The 23549-nt window shown below is 33.4% G+C and overlaps 1 protein-coding gene across 1 annotated transcript in view; it reads left to right on the forward strand.

Annotated features, from left to right (window-relative positions):
- The window catches only part of LOC128991506 (pleckstrin homology domain-containing family G member 5-like), a 263086-nt gene that overhangs the window by 24515 nt on the left and 215022 nt on the right, over positions 1-23549 (forward strand). The window contains exons 2-3 of the mRNA XM_054414443.1: positions 6118-6152; positions 22625-22930. Of these exons, the coding sequence (XP_054270418.1) occupies positions 22628-22930 (303 nt within the window). The 5' untranslated portion in view covers positions 6118-6152; positions 22625-22627. The remainder of the gene's footprint in view (positions 1-6117; positions 6153-22624; positions 22931-23549) is intronic.

Genomic DNA, 23549 nt, shown 5'->3' on the forward strand with positions numbered 1-23549 from the left:
AGGTTTCTATCTCAATCCAGTAAAAAATGGATAGAATAGAAATAGATACCTATTTCTAGTGAATGAAATTGAGGATGAAAAATTGCTTTTAAGCAATAGAGACCTCTAAATTGCGTTGTTGGTTTTCTTTTACTAGGACCTTCAAAATGAGGGGTCACTCGATGGGTCTTTGTACTTGAATTATTTTAGTTTCCCCCAAAATCCCCCATTTTGGGGATGAACACCAAGTAGCGGTTATGCCCAAAAAGTACTTCATAACATACCATAATGGTGTGCCGAGTTTAGTTTTTCTAGTATGGGCCGTTAAAAAATAACAGGGGGTCTCCACACTTTTTACTAACCCTGTATAAAGGTCGATTCACACACATCAGTTACGGAACGTCACAGTCCAGTCACTTCAGGCACGTCACAGTTAACAAAAATATTCTTTGATGGATTTTCTATTGCGCTATCTACACTCATCCGTTGCAGTTTCGTCAGTCACTCTGCTGGCATCCGTCAGTCAATTTTAGATTTCTTTCCAACGATACTTTTTGATTCTTCGGACGCCTGACGGAACTGTTTGAGGTTAGAAAATAGTGTTATTGTTATTTAAATGGTTGCGTTTGTATTTTGAGTATTGTTTGTAACAATCAACAAGATGGACAATGATAATTTAATAGAATATAGGTTTAAAATTTAAATTTGTTGACTGTAAATTAATGTAAATATTAGAGACGGAAGACTGACTGAAACCAACTGACGGACAATTGACTGATAAATTGCGGACGCAACTGTGACTGGACTGTAACTGGACTGCAACTGGACTGTAACGGAACTGTGACTGGACTGATGTGTGTGAATCGACCTTAAACCGTATATGACCCAACATTGGAGTGTTTTACAGTACTAAACGGTAACATGTACCAGAACCGACAATTCTAAGGATCGAACAAATAACCATAGAATTTGAAGGTGAGCTTTTAAACCACTCGGCAGTGGTCTAATCAAATTAGCTAATAATCGGCTACTAATTAATTATTTGGATGATATTTAAATTTTTACAAAAGTGTAAGCTTACGCTTTATATGGATTGTTTTATGCTAATAGGAAAATTAATTGTTAACCTCTTTTCTTTGATGTAAGTACTAACCTACTTGTTTAGTTTTGTTTTCGTGCTACAGTAAGCTGCTCTAATTCAATTTGTTACTTGTATTGTGCCATAAAAGTAGCGCCAAACACGTATAATTTCGTTACATTTATTACAGCTAACACGCAGTAATGGTCAGGGCAATTTCTCGTTTCCTCGACTCAGTCACGCGATCGAGTTCAATCGAAGTACAATAGGAACGAGTTTTCCAAAGACCAACGAGTTAGCTCTCAGAACGCTAATGTGTTGAGCGATTAAAACAGATTTATAATGGATTGAGGGACGTTGGAGGATGGATGAAAAAAGGTGTGATTGGAAAAATAAGGCATTCTTAATGTGCCCATATAATTCTTCTGATAGCATTAGTAACTAAGCTTCTTTTAGGAGATTGAGTTTCCGACACAGAACTTATTACCCTTTTCAAGTGTAAGCAAGTGTAAGAGTTCTATTAATAAAACAAAATAAGTAAATCAATAGTCTTAAGAAGGCTGCCGAACCAACATGTTTCGGCATCACTACACTTTTAAAAACCACCAGTAATCAACTGTAAGTAAAAAGAAGTGTCACTATGATGACATTTAATTACCAAATATTTTCTAAATTAGACAAACTCCTGGTTGTTCATAGGATATAATGAGATTTTAAAAGTATAGCAATGAGAAAATATACTCTGATTAATACAGCCATAGAATATTATGCATTTTAAGTATGAAATCTTAAAAGGTTTTTGAGAGATTTAGGGTAACGCTTTAAGTTTTATACTTGGCCGCCAACTTTGATTTTTCTTATGGAACACCCTGTATTTTATGATGTATTCTGGTAGAAAAAAAGACGATTTTATTCTTGTGATTTTTTTCATAAACCTAACCGTTTCAAAGATAATAATGGTTTAAGTTGTGAAATTTTGAATGGTTTTCGAACAAAACAGCTGGCATGCTTGCTTAGGCCTTTATCGAAACTCTATCTCATGCAGAAATTTCAAAACTTTAACCACTATTATCTTTGAAACGGTTAGGTTTATGAAAAAATCACAAGAATAAAATCGTCTTAAAATTACTTTTTCTACCAGAATACATCATAAAATATACGGTGTTCCGTAAGAAAAATCAAAGTTGGTGGCCATATTGGAAAAATGGCGGCTAAAATAATTTTTTTGACTTTGACTACAATTTTTTAAATAAAAAATCCAAGGCACTTACCATTTAACTTTTTTTGATATCTCTTATAGTTTTCGAATAAAACGGCTGGCACACTTGTATCAATCACCCTGTATTGATGATGTGGTTGCATACAGAATGACCTGAAAAGTTCTAAGGAACAAAACTAATCGTCAAACCAACAACTGTGGGTGGGTTATTTAATCATTCTATTTTATCAATAATAAATTCCAACCAAAGGGCACAATGAATAATATATAATTTAAACCAAAATTAATATTTTACTTTACAATAAGGAACTCTATTTATAGTCGTATTTTAACAGCTTGAGAATTTAGTAATCCAGGGGTGAAATAAAAATAAAAATATGATTAGTTAACTATTATTACTACTGATTACAGCAACCGTACTGTACCGGCTTTTTAGCAACAGCTGTCCGTCGAACAGCTGATTGATTGTTAAAGTTTTTCTTCAGCGTCAAGCCTGTAAAGACAGGCCAAAGTTAGCGATCTGTGTGCAAGTGCAGTGAAAGTTTAGTTAGTCTCTTGAGAATTAGTTCATTCCTGTTTTTCTTGAATAAGCTGTGTTTTTTCCACCTATAGCTTTACACGTGTTATAATTTGAAATGAGTGTAGCCAACAGGAATAGTTTTCCATGTTAGTTTTCCATTTTAGCGAAAATTAACTCAAACTACAATTAGATCAGGTTAGAATTTTAATTTTATATGATTTTCATAGCTAATTATTGCAGGTTTTTAACCTGCGTTTTCTGTTGCCGATCAATCTTTCTATTGAAGAAAAGGTTGACAGTGCTTCTTTAAATAGTTTAAATTTAAATTTAATTTAACAATGCATCTGGATTATCCTTATTTCGATTAAATGTATCCATCATGCAGTAAAATCTGCTCCCATTCAACGCAAGAAAAAAATTTGAGATCATATAAGTCAGCGACAATTTTTTCACAATACACACTATATATCTTGCTATATTCTTACTTTTTAAAAGTATAAATAATCTTTCAAAAATATTATGATTAAAGGACTTGCGTGATGTGCGTATTATTAGCTCATATTCATCCTTGGAGGCCAAAGGTGGGGTAAATCATGGTTGATTATACCCTCTAACAAGTAAGATGTGGAAAACGACCCTTGCTATTACTTCGTGCCATATCAAGGTACACACTGAGCGAATAAAGTTGTACAAATTTGGGGGGAGAGTTGTTTGGTTACAATTTAGAGGTCTACCATAAAAAATAATAAATTTTAAAGCTAGATTTACAGCATTAGTTCGTTTAAAAACGTATTTTATTTTATATTTTGTGAGTTTTCCCAGTTAAATTGTTTAGTGAACAGGAAACAGTCTGAACCCTGGGTGACGGTACTATTTAACGTCGACCTTTTGTTAGACAGCATCATTAATTTTAATTGATAAGATCATTAATTGATAAAAAACATCTTGGTCTGTAATACTTCCTCAATCTGCATCCAACTACGGATATTTGAATGTGAACACTATAACTCGGTGGCCTAGAATGTATCCTTTTTTCTTGTATCATACTGTTGAGTTTTTAATTCACAATGAAATTTGATGGTTGCCAGTGAAATCCTGAATGTATCTAGTCGGAAACTAGTATCTAGGTGAGTCGGTGGCTCAGTCGGTAACGTCGCGGACTTCGGACCCAAGGCAGTGATGTCGTGGGTTTGGATCCTGATCATTGCCGCAAACATTTTATCAGTACAGTTCACCTTTGTACATTGTACTGTACCGGCTCACCCCTTGTTATGCTGGATACGTTCCACGCACAGATCTGTAGTCTATGTGGACGAGCAAATGCAAGGTTAAAAGAGGCGGCCAACCTCTTAAAAAAAAGTTACGAATTTGATACTGTAGAAAAAAATATTGAAGCTATACCGTATAGTAATAACTAGAGCTTAAAACCTTCCATTATAATAGCTTTAAAAAGTTACTGGTGTAGAGAGATATCAAAACTAAACACAACAATTGTATAAATAAAAATATATTTTCAATAGTGTTGGAATAATGTTAAACAATTATTTAAATTAAGCGTAATTATAGTCATTGTCAAAATTAAAGCCTATATCGGTTAACTAATTAGTATCCAATTAAAAGGCCATGTCCTTATTGACCAAATGTCCCAATGATGTTCCGCTTAATTTTCTCCATTTCACAGTATGGCATTTTAATACCTATATTCGATACTTACATAAAATTATATATATATACCGTGCGTGAAATTCTTATACATTTTGTTAAAATATTCTCCTTTGAATTTAGTATCATTGTGTCCGACTTGTTGAAATAAAAAGAATAATGTATTTATATAGTTAGTTGTGCATGTTTGTGTTGTTATATTTTTATTGTATTTATTGTCATATTACTACCTCATAACTTAAATCAAGAAGAGTAATACAATCTGAAACTACTGTTTGTCTGTTTGTTCTTTGTTCTTTGTATTGAAATCTCCGTCGAAACACCTTTACTGTAAAATTTACTATTTAATAAGACAGAAACATAGAGTTGACACGAGTGTGATCAAACTTTGCCGGACACACAGACTAAAGTTTGTATGATGGAACTTGTCTCCTTACTCTCCGTTTACCCGGGACTAGAGGTTCAGTAGACAGGTTCCGTCATACAGACTATAGCCTGAAATTTTACAATAGAGTGTGAGGTCACTTTGCAATATTCGAAGTTACGGTATCCTAATAGTTTTAGCGAATTTCCCTATAGGGAAGTAGCTATTACCGTAGGTGGCACGGTAAGACCTAGACCCGGGACCGATTTACTTTTTCATTTTGATGTCCCCAGAGGCCAAAAACACTAATCGTTCAAATTTTTATATATGTATATATATATATATATAGACATATATATATATATAGACATATATATATATATATATATATATATATATACGTCCGTGAACGCAATAACTTGAGTAATTTTTGTGCGATTTTGATGAAATTTGGTTTAAAGGTGTAAAGCGGGATAAACTTGAATGAGTTCGCGAACCAGCATGATCGGACCATGGGAACGGGGCTTTACGGGGGGTTTTATGGGGTAAAAATTGTTTTTTCTCACTGTTGACCCTCAAAACACAAAATTTCCCAATTTCTCTTTAGACCATTTTAAAGAGCTTAAAAAACAAATAATTTAGTATATAAAAGTATTTTTGTTCGATTATTTGTAACGGAGAAAATTAAAAAAATTTAAAATTTAAAATTCCTATGTTATTCTTATGGAGAATATTGTCAAATGTTGTAGTTTGCTTGTTTATGAATATATTTTGATCAAACTTGGCAAATTTATTTATTTTCTACTAAGCTATCAATATTTTACTCAAAAACACACTTTATTTTAGTTTCCTTGTAGCAGCAAACCTAGGTACTCGTTAAACCTAATGTTATTAAAATATATTTAACTGAAAATCAATTCAGACAAATGGAAATTCGCTTAGTCGGCAGGTTTGCTGCGGCGGGGGTATTTTTTATATAATTGCATTCATTGTGTGTTTTTTCTAGTAAATTTATTTATAAACTTTTTTCAGTAGGCACACAACAAAATAAATCACGATGTAACAACACAAAACTTACTTGCTAGACATGAGACACATATTAAAACATGATCCAGACTTTATAGTCGGACGAGAAGACATCGATGTACATAGTCTAAGACTACTGAAACAGATTATAGACCATTAATAGTTTATAATGGTAATAATAACCATAATGGTCTATTGTATGTGCTACAGATAATACCCAAAGCGAGTTATATCTCTCTATATAGTTCATGGATATTTTTCTTTTTTAGGATCGAGTGGGAACTACATAACCCGTCAAACGAACGTAAGTTATACTTTTCATACATTTATATTTTCAAATTATGAAATATTTTGGAATCATTTAATACTTTCCATGCAAAATAAACTCTGTCTGTGAAGCAAGGGTCTGGCTCGCCTTCCTGAATCACAAGCAGGATCGACTCTAGACTCGAAGACCATTAATATGTCATCGGCCTAAGTGGTGCTCTCCATAACATTTTTAATGTTAAAGTAAAAATGATGGTGTAATGACATCTTTTCCACGTAAATAATACCACAGGCAAAAAAACACAAAGAAATGTAAAAGTACCACACCTTAAGAGTTTCCAAAGTACTTAACACTTTGATTGTGTTGTCTTCAAACATACAGCGTAGTTTTGACCTAGTACAATGCTTCTGGATATCATTGTGTTGATGACAATACATTTGATCTATGGTGATTTGACATTCGCGTGCCTCACAGCCTAGCATGTGACACGGACTGTGCTTCCATGGCATCATGGTACGAGAAGTAATGGCTTCAGTAGGCAACAGGAACGTAGGGTAAAATATGTACACTACGCTTTAGAAATGTACATTAAAATAAAGTTAGGGACAAATTGTTTGGAAATCAATTTAAAACTATGATCTATGATAATTAGTAAGATTTTTACCAATTTATCCCTGAGTTTAACTTGTACATTCTTCATGTAACCCAGTTCAGTTAGTGTAAACTCCAGCTTACGGGTAGGATGTTATTTATTATCTTAATATTTAATCTATTACGATTCAAAAATGTTTCAAACCCTTTCAACAATTATTATTCGTATGATTTTGTCAGACCTATAAGCAAATAAATAGCAGGGAGTTTGTGAGATGGCTAGCTGAGTGGTTATAATGCTCGCCTAACAATCTGAAGGGTGCCGGAGAATTTTAAGCATTTATAGTTTTATTTTATGAACAGAACTATCGATCCTGAGAAAAGTCAGTGTTTTTTATGGTTCAAAAATGGACCCAGCTGTTCCTCATCATTTGGCTTTAAATAAATTAAACAGCTGATCTTAATCAGTAACAAAACTACACAGATCATCTCACTCATGTTTTTTGGATTAAAATACGCACCTAGATGGTTTCCCCATCTCAATGATTGATAATATTATTGATTATTTGTATTTCGCATAAAAATTGAATTGCATTGGGTTATGACACTTCATTTTCACGTAAGGTAATGTGGTGGGAAAATGAATACGAGTTTCTTGGGCAGAAGTCCCTTGTTCAAACCTTAAACATGACTAATCATTCCTATCTAAATCTAGGTGATCTTCATTTCTTTTTAAGATATTGGAAATTGAATATACAAAATGTTTGATACATCTAACATTTGAAAATATTGGTGGGAAAGTACTTTCTAATAATTATTATTCGTACACATACAATTGTACACAATTTTATACAAATAGTTACAACCTAATAGCTATATAATATAATAGTTATATATAATAGTTATATATAATAGTTATAAAATACAGAAAGGAAATATTAAATTCTGCAAACGAGAGATGGGTATGACATGACTGGGAAACGAGAGACAAATGAATACCAATTAGAACCCTTTTGTTCTTAATCGACTTTTCATTGCCGCGAAATGGACGTTTTGTTCTTCTTGAGTATGTAGCGTTTGGAGAGATTATGTTTGGTTTGCCTGTTAAAAACTGATTTACTGCTTTATATTATTGAAACTAATGCACTCTAAATATTTTTATCTATGATTATTGTTTTTTTGACGTGCTGCGATGACGATTTCAATTCATGTTTATGATGTTCGCCATGATTTTGTTGTTGATTATGATAGCCTATGAATGTTAAATATATGATCAATATGATGATTATGATGTTGATACTGCGATATTTAGATTCTGATGTGGTTACGGGTGATAATAATGTGTGATCAGGAAGAAAAGTTATTCACGTCGGATGAGTAAAAAAACCTAATTTTTGTCGAAGTTTTTTGTTTATGTATAACCATTTAACAAAACCTTTTACATTTCAAATTTAACGATGATAATATCTTTCCTACGCCTACTTAACTAATTAATATTATTGAAATGAACCTCTGCTTCTTCATGATACTTTCCTGGTGGGATGCATTAGTGGAGTGGAATCTAAATGATAATTTTGTTTATTTAATAAAAAAGAAAAACAGACTAGGAGTATATTTCTAGTATTTATGTGTTCTATTTATATTAATAAATTATAATTTAGTTAAATTCATTTCTGAATGTTGTTAATACAGAAGGAAGGTTCTTAATTTGTTATAAAGATGCCGAAAGGGCAGACAAAATGTTTCTGATAATGGAAATGCTGAGCTTTAAGACAAAAGAAACTAAATCTGCACTGATTTTGCTTGGCATACATCCAAGTTGGCATTTTCTTTTCTTAATTTATCGTTGTTTCGTTAAGTGCGTATTATTTCAAGAATGAATATAATTATTTTTCAACCAGATAATTTTAATGTTATTTCATGATGAAGATTATAATGACATATACTGTAACATAACTAAATATTTATGGATTACGAAACTAGACGAAATCTTCTTAAGGGAACAATGGTTAACATATATTTTAAGTATGTAGGAATCAAGTTAGTGAAATGTGTTTTTAACTGCAATTAATTCGAGACTGAGAGGTTCTCATCAGATTGATCTAGAAACATATACAGTATGTAGACAGAATATACTATATGCAGAAGTTTTATCTGTGTTTCCACATGTTTGACATTTGTTAACCTCTTTTGTGGGGGAACGGTCCAAACCTTGGTCTTGTTTATGTCTAACGTCGTATACGACTCATGAGTTTATACTGGCAAATGAAATAGCCGAGAAGTCACCTTTTTACTTAAAGGTTAAGAAAATGTCTCAAAATACAATTTAAATGCGCTGTAAGTTTCATTTATTCAAATAAACTTAAACAAAAATAAAACTAAAATTAACTACACATTCATCAACCATAACCAGATTTGATTTATTATAACAATCATGCATTTAGTTGTACACAATTAATTTGTCCATTGCATTCATAGTGTTCAAGGAAGTATCAAGATAACAAATAAACCAATTATGTGACAGAATATTTTTCTCACAAATCAATGAAACACAAGGATTTTTAGCACCTTCTCCTAAGCCACAACAGGCGAAGGATCTAAAATTACTGGACGAACCCAACCAACAGAGAGGGCTAATCAGATGACACAGTTAGTGCAGAGTTATTTCTGGCCCAGGATCGATCCTTGCGGCACGCCAGCCTAGTCCTGGCCTCCACGTTTCCTTGTAAAGGACTCTTTTAAAATAGGAGTAGGATTCGATAAGGATAATATTAATATCGACAACATTTTTTTATTCAAAGGTTGAATTTATTTGGCTTACTACAAATAAGAGAAACAAATTCTCAAATATGTATTTCTTGAGAACTATGCAATTGTCCTTCCAGTGTTACCAAACTATATTTCTTGACATTTTGTTAACAGTAATAGATAAAAAAAAACTATAATATTTAAAATTAAAAAGTGAAAATCTAACTAAATGTAAAATGGAAAATAATCAAAGGATTAATTTAACAATATTGACATGACCTAAATTAAGCTCCTCCCAAACATTATATTACTTAAAATTCAATTTGATTGCAAAGGTTTCCACTCTTCTGGTCTGACTTTTTCCTCTTCAAAACCCTTTACAAAGTACGTCAAAGGAACGGTCCATTTTTATTTTACAATTCCATCCGACCGACCAGTTCATTTCACTAATTAAATAAAAGACTTGACATCACAAACAATCATTTTTTTTAAATTTCTATAAATAAAACAGCAATTGAACTATACGACAGATATTACAAACACGATACATAAAATGTAACATAGTTTACTAATTTACGATTGAATTTCAACATGAAATTAAAGTTCTTTAATGGCTTTTCATGGGGAAATTCACACGTGTCATTAAACAAAACAGACATTATCATCTCTCCTAGTAGACCCATAATTATTAAATAGACTAACCAACCAACAGTGAGTACGACTTGTTACGGAAACATCATGTAGCAAATTACCATTGGATGGAATTTTAACCTGGTACTTTAATCCAGGTTCGGTGACTCATCTGAAATAATTACCCACAGGCTTCACCACTTTTGACTTCATAAGTATTAATAAAACTATCGATTGGTTAAGTTAATTTAAAATAAACAAAAGTGAATACACTATTAAAAACAAATAATCACACCAGATTTTAATAAGGTAATAAATTGAAAGAAGTTTCTCATATGGTTTATGGGGTGTGACTTGCAGTTTTCTCAAAAGTTCATGGGTACTTTGGGATTTATATTGTAATACTAAACATGTAAACGTTTACCTCTCTTCTAATTACAGCACAATGTGAGCTTATAGTTTCTAGAACACAAAGCTGTGTGCAATATGTTTCAATGTGTTCTAATTTGAATTCATTTGCCCTCATTTGCCGCTTGTGTTACCCCACTTACACCTATAACGGTGGGTAATTTCATTCCCATCCGGTAATTAATTGGCTTATTCATAATTTGATTTTGAAGTTCGGTTGGTGTTAAGTTTACATTGCATCTATATATCGCCACAGAATCATGTGAATCATAGTATTTTCTAACGATAAGTAAAGTACTGCGATGTTCTCAAGTATTGCCCACAATCTACATGGTTTTGATAAGAATTCTAAATCTGTGTCTTATATATGTATGTACTAGCAGAGTACCCGTCCTTCGTACGGGGTTGGCATATAAGTATAAAATGCTTATTGCAGTTACACTCGAGCTTTGCATTTGCTATGGGGAGGACACAGTTTGATACAATTTGCTTCTTTAAATTTACGATGTACTATAATATTACAAATTTACCATAGGTATAATGTTCTACCACTTCACCAAAACAATAGAGAAATATACATTTTTAAGAATCCGCAAAAAAGTACAAATTTTTATGAAATTAATAACACAAACATAACTGTAAACAATCCTACTTTGACAGTTCTCTTTGCATATCTCAGTTTTTTATTGCTGCTTAGTTCAAATTAGGTGTTTTCATAAATGAAAAAAAAATATAGTGCTGCACCCTGTTGGCAATTCTTGTAACTTTTTAATGCTTTTTCATATCATAGAACCAACTTTTTAGTTGAAACAGCTGACTTAATTCTTTAATTCCTTTAAATATGAATACTCATAAGGTTAACATGGGGAACTGCAGAGCCACTGGGGCAGAGCCCGAAGGGATTTTTGAGATAACAATATGCCTATATGTTAATCGGGAATGTGAGGTATCATCATGTCAAATTTCAGACCAATCCGTCCAGTAGTTAATGCGTGATTGAACTTCAAACAAACAAACAAACAAACAAACAAACAAACACACAAACTTTCACATTTATAATATTAGTAAGATAAACAGTTAAAATTATAAATTATTCACACAAAAAAACCTATATTGATATTAAGACTTCAATAAAAATGATAATCTTGTTCCAATACAATGTCACATTTAAAAAATCTTCTTTATTCTTGTATGAAACCTTTGACTCTACTATCCAATAGTCAATGATGAAACAATAGTACCCTTTAAATAAAGAGGTAAAAAATTTAGTAAAAAATTGGTGTTAATAATGGTATATTCTATTACAGATTAAAAATATAAGTGAAAATACGACTTGCGTACTCATTAGCTTGAAAATAAAATAGATTTGTAGAAAAGTCTTTCGACCTAACTAGCGTCAGTGGCCAAAATCATTATCACAAATTCTACGAAGCTGAAAATTATTGATAGTTTTTGGCACAAGCACTAATTTACAAGTATTAAACATTTTCTAAGGTAGAAAGAGTTTTGTAAATAAAACGTTAGTAATATTCGTATCATATATGTATTATGATAGGTGAATTTTCCTTCCGATTCATCTTAAACAGTTAAAACAATAATAACGGCTGTAGGCAGGATAAAGGGCGTTCCCTGTGAATTCAACGACAAATTAATCCAATTATGAAAGTTTCCTGCATTTCGTCCCAGATTAGAAACAGTTATTTCATTTAGCAACGTGAAACGTGTTCAGGTACAACTACTCTTAGATACTGTCAAATCGACACGATTGTTGGAAATACACAAAAATATCTGAGCGTAAATATTAAAATTACTATAGAAATACTACGAAGTGCTTTTTGTAATTAATATTCGAGACGAATCGAGCACGCTGAAATATGAAACTAAACAGTTATAATTGTTTATATAATATGTAAAAAAGAATGCAATCGAGTCTCATTTGGTTCTAATCAGAACAAAATGGTAGAAAAAAAAACGAAATTATCAATTGGTTTTTCAACCTGATTAAAAAGTGCAAAGTCCTTATGTGGATTAGTTTGAAAGTATTTCACGGCTATTACGACGTAAATACTAAAAATAATAATGTATAACAAAGAACAATAGGCCTATATACATTAGCATAAATAATATTAAGCCATTTTGAATGGTTAACTAATCGAACAAAAGAAAAAAAAGTAGGTACAGTCTACAGCTTGCTGTCTTAACATGAATGTATAAACATACTGTATGGTACTTAACTTACCGTAACTATCGAAAGTAGTCTAATAGTTAAGTCAACGTAAACGTTGATCACTATTGTAGAGTAAAGCAGCTGTAGGTGGTGACTAAATTGAAGGTGAAAATATGATGAGTGAATAAAACAAGTTTTTGACGTTATTGTAAAATCTTCAATATTGAATCGTGTATGGAAAGTATTGCGCAATATCCTGTCAGTATACCGGTTCATCTGACAAGAGGCCGTTCTTGTGTTGTTTTGACAACCATAGATGAAAAGATGATTCCGAGTAATTGAGATGTACCGTTCTTTACCGACTTTGTGGGACCAAGGACTACAGTAACAAAAGCAAGATGATTGAACAGTATGACGAATTACTGCAAAAATGTCACCATTTTCTTTCTAACCAGAGAAAGATTTTAAAGTCACTTGGTTCACTTAATCGAAGCACCTTCAGCAGAATTTCATGAGTATAGTCACTCTTTCAACCGCTCCTGCATCCACATTCTCTTCTTCATCTTTAGCTTCGTCAGCAATATGACTACCACACACGCTGCAGAATGCAAACCATACATGAAGAAACTAAAAGGTGTTACTGTCCTGAATCCAAACCAAAATGGACGACTTTAACTCAACCGTGGGTTGCACAAGCTTATTGAACTGTGCATGGTTGCTCTTCGATAAGATTGCACAATGCATAGTACAATTAATATTACCCGTGTATGGGGACCTGATAAAAATCCAGGTTGGAGCAAGTAGTTGTGCGTGATTGTTATTCGCTATCATGACACGATCTCAGCTGTAGCACGAACGTTTAACACAGACATGGCAGCGATAGCTTGTGAGGGGCGTTCTACTCACGATATGATACGTTGATTAAAATTACCATTTAATGCTCCATTATAGCGTTGCAACTTACAGAAACGTAGTAGCGGGATGTTGCAGTTTTAGAGCTTTTGAGAAGTTGGTGGTCTATTTTTCCTTGCATTTCACAGCTACATATGCTTCGGGCCTATGCAATGCATCGGTCGAATCCAGCAACGGAACTGCCGGTTTAGTACGAGAGTTGAACTGTATTTAAAAAATGTTTCGGCAGGTATCAGGATTTGAACCCACGACATCGTGGCCATGGATCCACCCCCCCGTCGCACAACTGACTACACCAACATACCAATTGTAGGCATTGTCAACTTTTCTTCAACATTAAATGTTTTTAGTTACGTTCTTAAAATTCCATGTATGGCTGAATTCGGGTTACCTGGTTGCAGGGCTGGAATCGGAAAATGAAATGGTTTAAAGTTTCGAAAAATTCATCTCACAAACTACTCATAAACAAGAAGAATTTAGACTGCGATTTTTATGCCCTCCAATATGTTGCAGCTTGGTTTCATAAACCTAGTTACATGTTTGAAATAGGGAGGATTGATGTTTCTTTGCTTGAGTTCATGCTAGTGTTATGAGTTCTATTAACATTATTGATTTGTTGAAATTGCCACCTTAATGCCACAATATAAGTTGCATCCTGTCTTCAGAAACTTACTGACAGTAAATTTATTTAAAGGGTGTTCGTTTTTAATCCGAATTCAGAGGTTTTGCTTTCCCCTCCGCGACAAGATACTGAAGATACTGGTTGTTATTGGGATTAAAAAGTTTACAGAAAAATATGTTCTAATATGGCGTATTACAGGAGGCCATACTTTTACACAACACAGGTTACATCACTGTTTTATATTAATCAATAACTATTACAAACTAGTTAAAGAATAGGGCTTCCTGTATATGTTTACTTAAAAATACCTACCACGCTTTTGAATCACACCACTGACATAAACTGTTTCAAACAAGGGCAAGAGTTACTTATAAGTAACTAGCTGTAACCCGCGGGCTTTGCCCCGTTTAACTTCTTAATTTTCAAGATGATCTCGTTCGCATGGCTCAATCACGTCCTGACGTCCTGGTTGAAGTTCGTTCGCTACGCTCACTCACTTTCAGGTTAGCTCGTTCGCTACGCTAACTCGCCTCCAGGTTGAAGTTCGTTCGCTACGCTCACTCACCTTTTGATTGCAAATTAGCTGTTGTCATAAATGTAAAAGAAATAATAGTGCTGCACCCTGTTGGTAATCCTTGTAACTTTAATGCTATTGAACATCATAGAACAGAACCAACTTGTTTAATTGAAACAGCTGTTAAGATTCATTAATTCCATTTAAATATAAGTACTCATAAGGTTAACATGGGAAACTCTAGAGCCACTGGGGCGGAGCCCAGAGGTCGGATGGTAAAATCCTTTCTTAGTGAGCGTTTACTACCCAAAAGGAAGATGCCTGCCAAGTTTCAGGTTCCTAGGTCTTATGGTTTCTGAGATTTCGTGATGAGTGAGTAAGTGAATGAATGAGTCAGTGGTATTTGAGGTTTATATATATAGATAGCTCAAGTTCATTATTAACTTTAAGTCCATTTAAGAGGAGAAAGTACATTACCAAACTTAATGTTTGTAGAAGCTAGAGAGTGTTTAACGCAAATTTTGCCACTATTCTACAGTTTCAAATTAACATGTAAATGGCTTGCTTCGTTGTATTTTTGCCTCATTACATGCAGCAGTACAACTGAACGGCCTTGTTAAGTATGACAGCCTGTATCATCGCCACTTTAGCTTTTGTTGCGACTTCAAGGCTTTCAGTTTTTCTTTGCCTCTCCATTATCGCACTTTTCTTTGCGAGGTTCTGGATGTAAGGATATTGATGGCTTCTGTTTATACTGATAACCTTGTGTGACAAATACCTGTTTATTTTATATAATGAATTTATTTTTATATAATGCTGTGTGGAATATTGTTCATGTTAATATGAATTTGATGTTAACAAATACTCACTTTACAACTTTACACTTTACACTTTACTTTGCAATATTCAGATTAAAAAAACGCACCTAGATGAGCGTCGCTGTCTTACAAATGTATGTTTAACAAACAAAGTTACAGTTGTAGAATCTATCTATATAAATAAAATTACAGTTTTGTCTGTACATTGCTTAGAATCATGCAGTTTTTGGTTATTTTTACGTTTCATAGCCTAAGAAAGCCGAAACGAGTCTTATCTCAATTTCTGTCTGTATGTCTGTCTGTCCATTCTGTGACTCCGTCTGTAACGCCGAAATGTCATTTTACGCGGCCTACTCCTAGAAAACTAGATTACCGATCAAGGTTCTAATCATTTTTCTGTATTTACTAAATTGGTGAGAGTGTCTTTGGCTATAAAAACATGGCCTCGCTTCTTAGAAAACAAAGTAACAAACCACCAAAAACCCAATTTTGTCTGATTTTTGTCAAATTTTCTCCCAATGTTTACTATTACATTTTATGAAATAACGATCAGCTGTTTGGATTAGTTCTCACTTCTAGCTGTCACTGATATGTTTACATTCAAAGTTGTTTACAAATACCGCAACCATTTCGGATCAAGTTTTGTCAGCACATCCAAACCAAGTGAGATTAAAAACGTTGTGCCTTACTTAACCGGTTTAATTAATCGCAAGTGCAACGATTGTTCTTGAGTTTTGATAACCAGGGAAAATACCGCGAATCAGTGTTGTATTAGTGCAAGGAAACTAAAATTTTTTAATCATCGTCACCAATACCGTAGCTTACAAAGGTTTCCACTCATTGACGGCGCTTCAAGGACAGTTGTGTTACAGTTGTCAAAGTAAAAAATCACAACTGCAGTGGGTGATCGTGGATGTTGCTGCGATCTTGGAAGATCTTTCTGATTTCGCTGTGATCGTACCGTAACAGAGGTTTAACTTAACAGATGTAGCAAAACTCGCTTATCCAATGTGTCACTTTTGGTTTCTACTTACTTACATTTCGACAACGATATCGGTACCTCTTTTCCTACTTAGGAAATAAAACTACAAACGTACAAAACCCCAGGTTTGTGCGTTTTTTGTCACATTTCCTCTGAATGTTTGCTAGATATATGTACCGATTATCGTTTAGAGATTACGTAATCTTTTAAATAAGAAACCTTTGTTTGGATAAAGGTGGTTTCTTCAAACTGTCATTAATATGTTAACATCTTTTCTCAAATGTAAACGTTGGTTTTTGATACTGCTACTTTTCTTTAGAACCGGTGGTAGCAGTAAGAATCATTTTTACATACAAACACATCACTAATTTCAATATTTATTTATAAACACTGCACCTTATTGCTTATTAAATTTAATTGATGTCTTACGGTATAATATTTAGCGTTTTCTGTCTGGACTCCAAAATGTTGTGTAGACTCAATTCTGTATTTGTGTGTGTATGTCTATTGGTAACGAATTAATGTCCTTATTTTTCGTGGAAAAGACAAGAGCACCATTGTTAATAAAAATTTCAACCCGAAGAAAGTGTGCAGTAGTGAGGTTGAGGTAGTGTTTTAACTACTTTTAACCAGTGTGAAAAATAACTTTCAATTACAGGCCTACCTTAAGGCTATAGATCTATACTGTAAAGCAATTCCTTTCATCGTTAGATATAAAATATGGACTAACACGATCGGGTGACATTTAATTGCAAAGCATTCGTTTTGGCTTTGAAACTGTCAGATATTGTATTTGAGAAGGTTTATATGTAATCCTAAGCAATTATAGTTTTGCCATCATATCTGGAAAAATGCACACTAAATATTCAAACCAACTCCTGTTCTGAATACTGTATCTTCTATCTATATATTTAATACACAGTTGTAACACTGTTTTCTCAGTAATTACTGGACCGATCTACAAGATTTATGTCTCAAATTAAAGGGGATAGTGTGTAGATTTGCCGAACTTCCTTAGAATTTACGTTTTTTCTAAGGGCTACGACCTACAGCCCTTTAAAGGTCGAGTCAATACAATTCTTATTGAAGAATATAATACACATCAGTTTATAAATTATTCGTCAGCTGTTTAATGTTTGTCAGACATTTGTTATTATTTTTATAACCTCACTTTCAGTATGCAATTTTAAACTTGGAGTTTCTGTTTATAAACACACGATTTTGATCAAGGAAAGTGTATTTGTTAACTTATTTTTGAAATGTTTTAGTTTTCCTGCAAAGTGATCTGAAGGAAAGTGGTAATTGAGATTAAGTTTGAGTATGAAATGTGAAATAATACCCATAGTAGGGAACGGAAACTTATTGTTTTGATCAATATAATTTATTCTCTACGGCCACCAGAATAATCATGGGGAAATCCGCTTGCAAGTTGTACATAAGCTAATGAGTGGGAAACATACAAACATTTTATAGTAGGTGACGAATCTTACTCAAGATCAGTGTTAGACGTTCAGTGGTACCAAACTTTACCTTCTCGAGATGGCGAGTATGCTGGGATACGTGGAACTACAATATATCAGTGAATTTTTCAAGTACACAGGGAAGTTGCTTGAGAAACTGTGACTTGCCATTCGGTTCTGGCGAAGAAGTATGTGACTTGATGTTTAATGGCAATGTTGAATCGGGTCATTATAGCGTTATAAAACTTTATCATTAACCCCAGGGTGTGAAAAGTACAAAAGGAAAAAGAAAAGGTAATCACTAACCGGGCGTAAAGAGACATACCGAACGAAAAAAAATGTAGAGAACCATCGAATTTAAAAGGTTAGGTTAGGTTAGGTTAGGTTAGGTTAGGTTAGAGGTAAGGTAAAGAGCAGTGTTGGTGTTAAATGTGCTCTGGAAGTCCCAAAAAAAAAACTAACTCTTTTGAATTGGGGTCGTTAGATTGGATTTGTCACTACTTCAAATCTATGAATTTCGAGTCAGAACAGACTAACTGGGACACAAAAATGTTTTAGTTTTCCTGCAAAGTGATCTGAAGGAAAGTGGTAATTGAGTTTATGTTTGAGTATGTAATGTGAAATAATACCCATAGTAGGGTACGGAAACTTATTGTTTTGATCAATATAATTTATTCTCTATAGCCACCAGAACAATCATAGGGAAATCCGCTTGCAAGTTGTACAGATAATTGCTAATGATTGGTAAACATACAAACATTTTATCGTAAGTGATTAATCTTACTCAAGATCAGTGTTCGACGTCCAAATTTTACCTTCTCGAGATGACGAGTACACTGGGATATTTGGAACTACAATTTATCAGTGAACTATACCCTAACTATATTTTTTCGAGTAGGCCTACACAGGGAAGTTGCTTGAGAAACTGTGACTTACGATTTCGTTCTGGCGAAGAAGTACCTATCTGACTTCATGTTTAATGGCAATGTTGACTCGGTTCATTATAGCGTTATAAAACTTTATCATTAACCCCAGGATGTGAAAAGTACAAAAAAGAAAAAGAAAAGGTAATCATTAACCGGGTGTAAAGAGACATACAGAACCAAAAAAAAAAGAACATGTAGAGAACCATCGAACTAAAAAGGTAAAGAGCAGTGATGGTGTTAAATGTGCTCTGGAAGTCCCTTCTAAAAAATACCAATTTTTAGAATTGGGGTCGTTAGATTGGATTTGTCAGTACTGCAAATCTATGAATTTTTTGTCAGAACAGACTAACTGGGACACAAATATTTTTTCCTTATGTTGTCACAAGGGGAAGGTAAAATGAACTCCTTATCAACATTTTGAGTTTATGGAAAATCTTATCAACAGCGACTAACTTATAAAAAAAGTATTAAGGGTCAAAAGAGACAAAAAACTATTTGAGTAAAATATAATACAAATCTGCATTTGAAATGGCCAGTTCTAAGTCTCACTTGAATACAAATCTTTCTGGTAGTGGTAGTCATAGTGGTACATAGTTTTAAAATCCACGACTCCTTTTCCATCAAATTGGACCATTAATACCCTCTAACATTGAACAAAGCCCAACTTTATATATACGACGTAAACACAGCTTTTACTCACAGTATGGGTCAAAGATTCGTGAAATGCGACCAACTGCTGATGCGTGATTTATTTACATATAGGCTGATTATCTTTATTCCATACAACAAATGTAATGAAAAAAAACGACGATTATAGGAATATACTTCAGCAAATTATCTAAATAGCATAAATAGCTGCTTATTAGGTTATCAGCATTGCCCAGTTCGTATACTATTTATTTTTCAAATGAAACTCGAATCAATATAAACATTCATTTGGTTAAAATAATATTATCGGTTTGATTAACATAAAATAGTTTATACAGGTAAACTATCAGTTATATTTCATGTAAAAAGATAAACAACCCCTAAATAAAATACAAAGATAAACAGTATTTGTTAATTATTATTTCTTTTATTGCTGACAATATTCCCGTGGCGGAGCACGGGCGGTTAACTAGTAAGGTTTTAACTTACTACAAGATTTCCGTACGTAGAACGGGCAAACAGCTAGTAGTTAATAAAATAAAGATAAAGTAACCGGATGATAATTACATATGTAGAATTGTAAACCCCCTTAGCTCGTGTGGCTAGGCAAGTGAGTAAACATAGTGAGGTTGGCTGAAGTGAGTTTATGAAACAGCTGACTGTTGGAGGTTCCTAATGTTACCACATGTTGAGGTTTCCCGCCCAACTTCATACAGCTGTAAGCTGTGATAAACCAAGTCAACTTTACGTTATTGAGCTTGTATATATTCATCTAAATCGTACTTGTATGTGTAGGATAATGTTTTTACAAATATATACATTAGAAGATACAGTTCAAGGACTTGACAAGGAGGGGTTTTACAAGTTAGGGATTTTACTTTAGGGATTGTTAGGGGTTTATCTCAATACTAATACTAGATTACATTTAATTTATTCATTCATTCTAACGGGTTCTCCATTAGGAGATATTTTTGTCTTTTTCTTTGTCTTTAGGTACGATGATTGTGCTTTATTATGATTCCAAATTGGTCGTAATTAATGGACTATTTCATTGTTTGAGCGGTATTTCCAATGGAAAAGTTATCCCGAACTAAATTTAAATCGATATTTATTCAATTTTTCACTTTTGAAATGATGATTTAAAATTTCAGGAATGTTGTCGCCATTACAGTAAAACACGGTTAAAAATTACAGCCATATGTAATTACTCTCCATCCACAATGGTTGAGTTATACAAAGGTTTATAGCAATTTGAAGTTCATTGTAAATGGTGGGGGAAATTTAAAGACTTCGCAAAATGCTAATACCAAAACATAATCTGTATATGACGCATAAACAGAGCATCATATTAAAACCGTATCTTTTTCATACAAAATTATCTAAATCCTGAAAACTGTCAGGATCTTCATTTGAGGAACATTTTGTTCCTTGAACACATGTCTTATTTAATAAGAGATTAGACATGGATTTTTTCCTACATGTATCGTAAGTATAAAATAAAGTACATAATAAATAAAGTTATAAAGAATCAAATAGAATGTTTCTTTGTGCGACCTAAAACTTTGTGTGGAATAAAGATACACAAACAAGGGTTTCCTGCTGTTTTATTTTGAAACAAGAGAATAATTCGTTCTAATTATGTTTTGGAATTACAAATAAAAGACAATGTATTCTAAGAGCGCTCTGAACCAACTTCACTTGCTGTTCTTCCTGCATATTCAATCACATCTTCAGAATGATTTTAAATCAAGCAAGCCCAGGTACATAAAAGGTTTATTCTTAATTTTCCTGGAAACAGACCGGCGTCTTGAGTACTTGTAGTTTTAATTTCAATATTAAAGGATTGCAATCAATTTAAATTAAAAAAAAAAACTTGCATGTAGACACTTCTCTGTTAGATATCAAGTATTTAAATATATCAAAACTTTCTTATACATTTATCACCCCTTTGATAAATTGAGGAAAATAGTAAATATATGTTTAAGTAGAGTCGTGTTTAAGTAGATCAAATTTACATTTTACAATTTATTCCATTTATTTGACCAACTTTAACTCAATACAGCTAAATACAGCCCTATATATTAAGAAACTATTACACGTCTATAAGTAATAAAAAGTGAAATGGTTGTATTTTTTATTTAGTAAAATGTTTCCTTACAAAAATTAAAAATAATTTAACATTGACACTTAAATGTAATCCAACACTGAACACGCATCAAAAAAGGTTTCAGACTATAAAATAAGTATTCTACTCGAAGTATGAAAAAAGTTTATCAACTGTAAGGCGTATGTGGTATACGTATTTGTACAATAAGTATACATCCCAAATGTAAAATTGTATTGAAAAATGTAGACTTCATACTATTATTGTAACATGGCTTTGCGTTCCATGTTGGTAAAGTTTGAGTTACCATATGAGACCATGTCTAAATGTTTCTCACTTTTGTTGGTAGACTTTACTATTGTGCGCTTACTTTTTACTCTTTGATTTGACACCAGAAGAGAAATAATAGTTTGCATATAGGTTGAATTATGAGTTAAAATACTTTTACTCGTGGCTGTATAACATGAAAACTATTCAACAATTATCCATACGAATGATATTCTAGCCTATAATGGAGTATGTTTAATCTATGCAAATACAAAACTCTGAATCTTAAATGTCTGCAAATATTTTGCTGCACGTACAAAACACATTGACACTAACACATGTCCATTGGTATGGTAATTGCCCTCTCTTGGCAGTCTGGGTGTTGGACTATGTAGCCATAATGTCCAGCACAATGGGTCTGACACACAACGCTGTTTACACGTGTTTTTCACAACACCATGTAAACAAAATACTGGTTAGTGAAGTGTGAAGAGTATAAACAACGTGATGTAGTATTTCCTAAGGTTGTTTATGTGTGAGTGAAATATTTAGGCGGAAATAATTAAGAAACAATACTATACTGTTAGATGATATTTTTAAGATAATTACAAACTCAACTGCCGCTACTAACCCGAAGGCTCAAATGTGAAGCAAATTTTATTAGATATAAAAATCCTTGAGGGAAAATCAAACGAAATCCTTCTGTTGCAGGAAATGACGCTGTCGTCTCAGCTGGAAGGGATGCGTCGACAGAAGTCTCCCGCGGTCCCCGTTAGCCCTGGGGGCCCTGCCAGACCCGGGGGCCCCGTTAGTCCCGGAGCTGGTAAGGAGCCGGGAGAGTTCTCCTTCCTGAGACGCAAACTGGCGCAGTTCCGCAGCGGCAAATGGCGGCGTTCCGCCGATGGGTCGAGCATGGTGCGCTCCCAGAGCTGGAACCACGGTCTGCAGTCGATCAGCAAACTGCAGAGCGAGTGGTCTACGTCACTCACCTCGCTGAGGGAAAACGAGGTGGTTGAGGTAATTACACGATTACATGGTATATCGACAAATAAAAACAGCTGTGTGCATATTGATCCCGTAGATAAGGTCATATTTTTAATGCGTGTTTGTACTCAAAGCTGTAATGTGTGAAATATACACATTAATTCATCAAACGTGAACAGTGGGCGTTCCAAAAGGGGGGATAAAGGGGTTAAAGTTAAAGCACCCCCTATTGGATATAGGAAAAATTAATTTAAAAGAAACGTCCTAAACACGTAATGGAGGTTTGGACACAGTACTATGCGTTAGAAGGCTTTAGAAAGTCACCAAAAGGGTTTAAAAATACAAAATTGTCCAAAGGGAAGACCCCCAGACTCCCCTCCTTTTTTGGTCTTGGTAGCACCCCTTAACAAGGTCCTAGAACATCCAATTACTTTATTAGTACCTTTCAAATCTAGATTACTACTATTACTAGATTACTACACACCTAATGGTGTTTTTACATTATTGGATTCGTTAAATAAATTACAAGTTTAAGTTAAATCGCATTATAAAAAATATTGAAATTTACCTGACTGTAGCGAATATGAATACATTGTATCAACACTATTAATCATAGCTTTCCTATATGAGAGGTGTTTCTTTAATTTGTTTT

This window comes from Macrosteles quadrilineatus, unplaced genomic scaffold, assembly GCF_028750875.1.
Source record: "Macrosteles quadrilineatus isolate MER2022 unplaced genomic scaffold, UCM_ALF_1.0 Scaffold_4__1_contigs__length_99947679, whole genome shotgun sequence".
NCBI lineage: Eukaryota > Metazoa > Arthropoda > Insecta > Hemiptera > Cicadellidae > Macrosteles > Macrosteles quadrilineatus.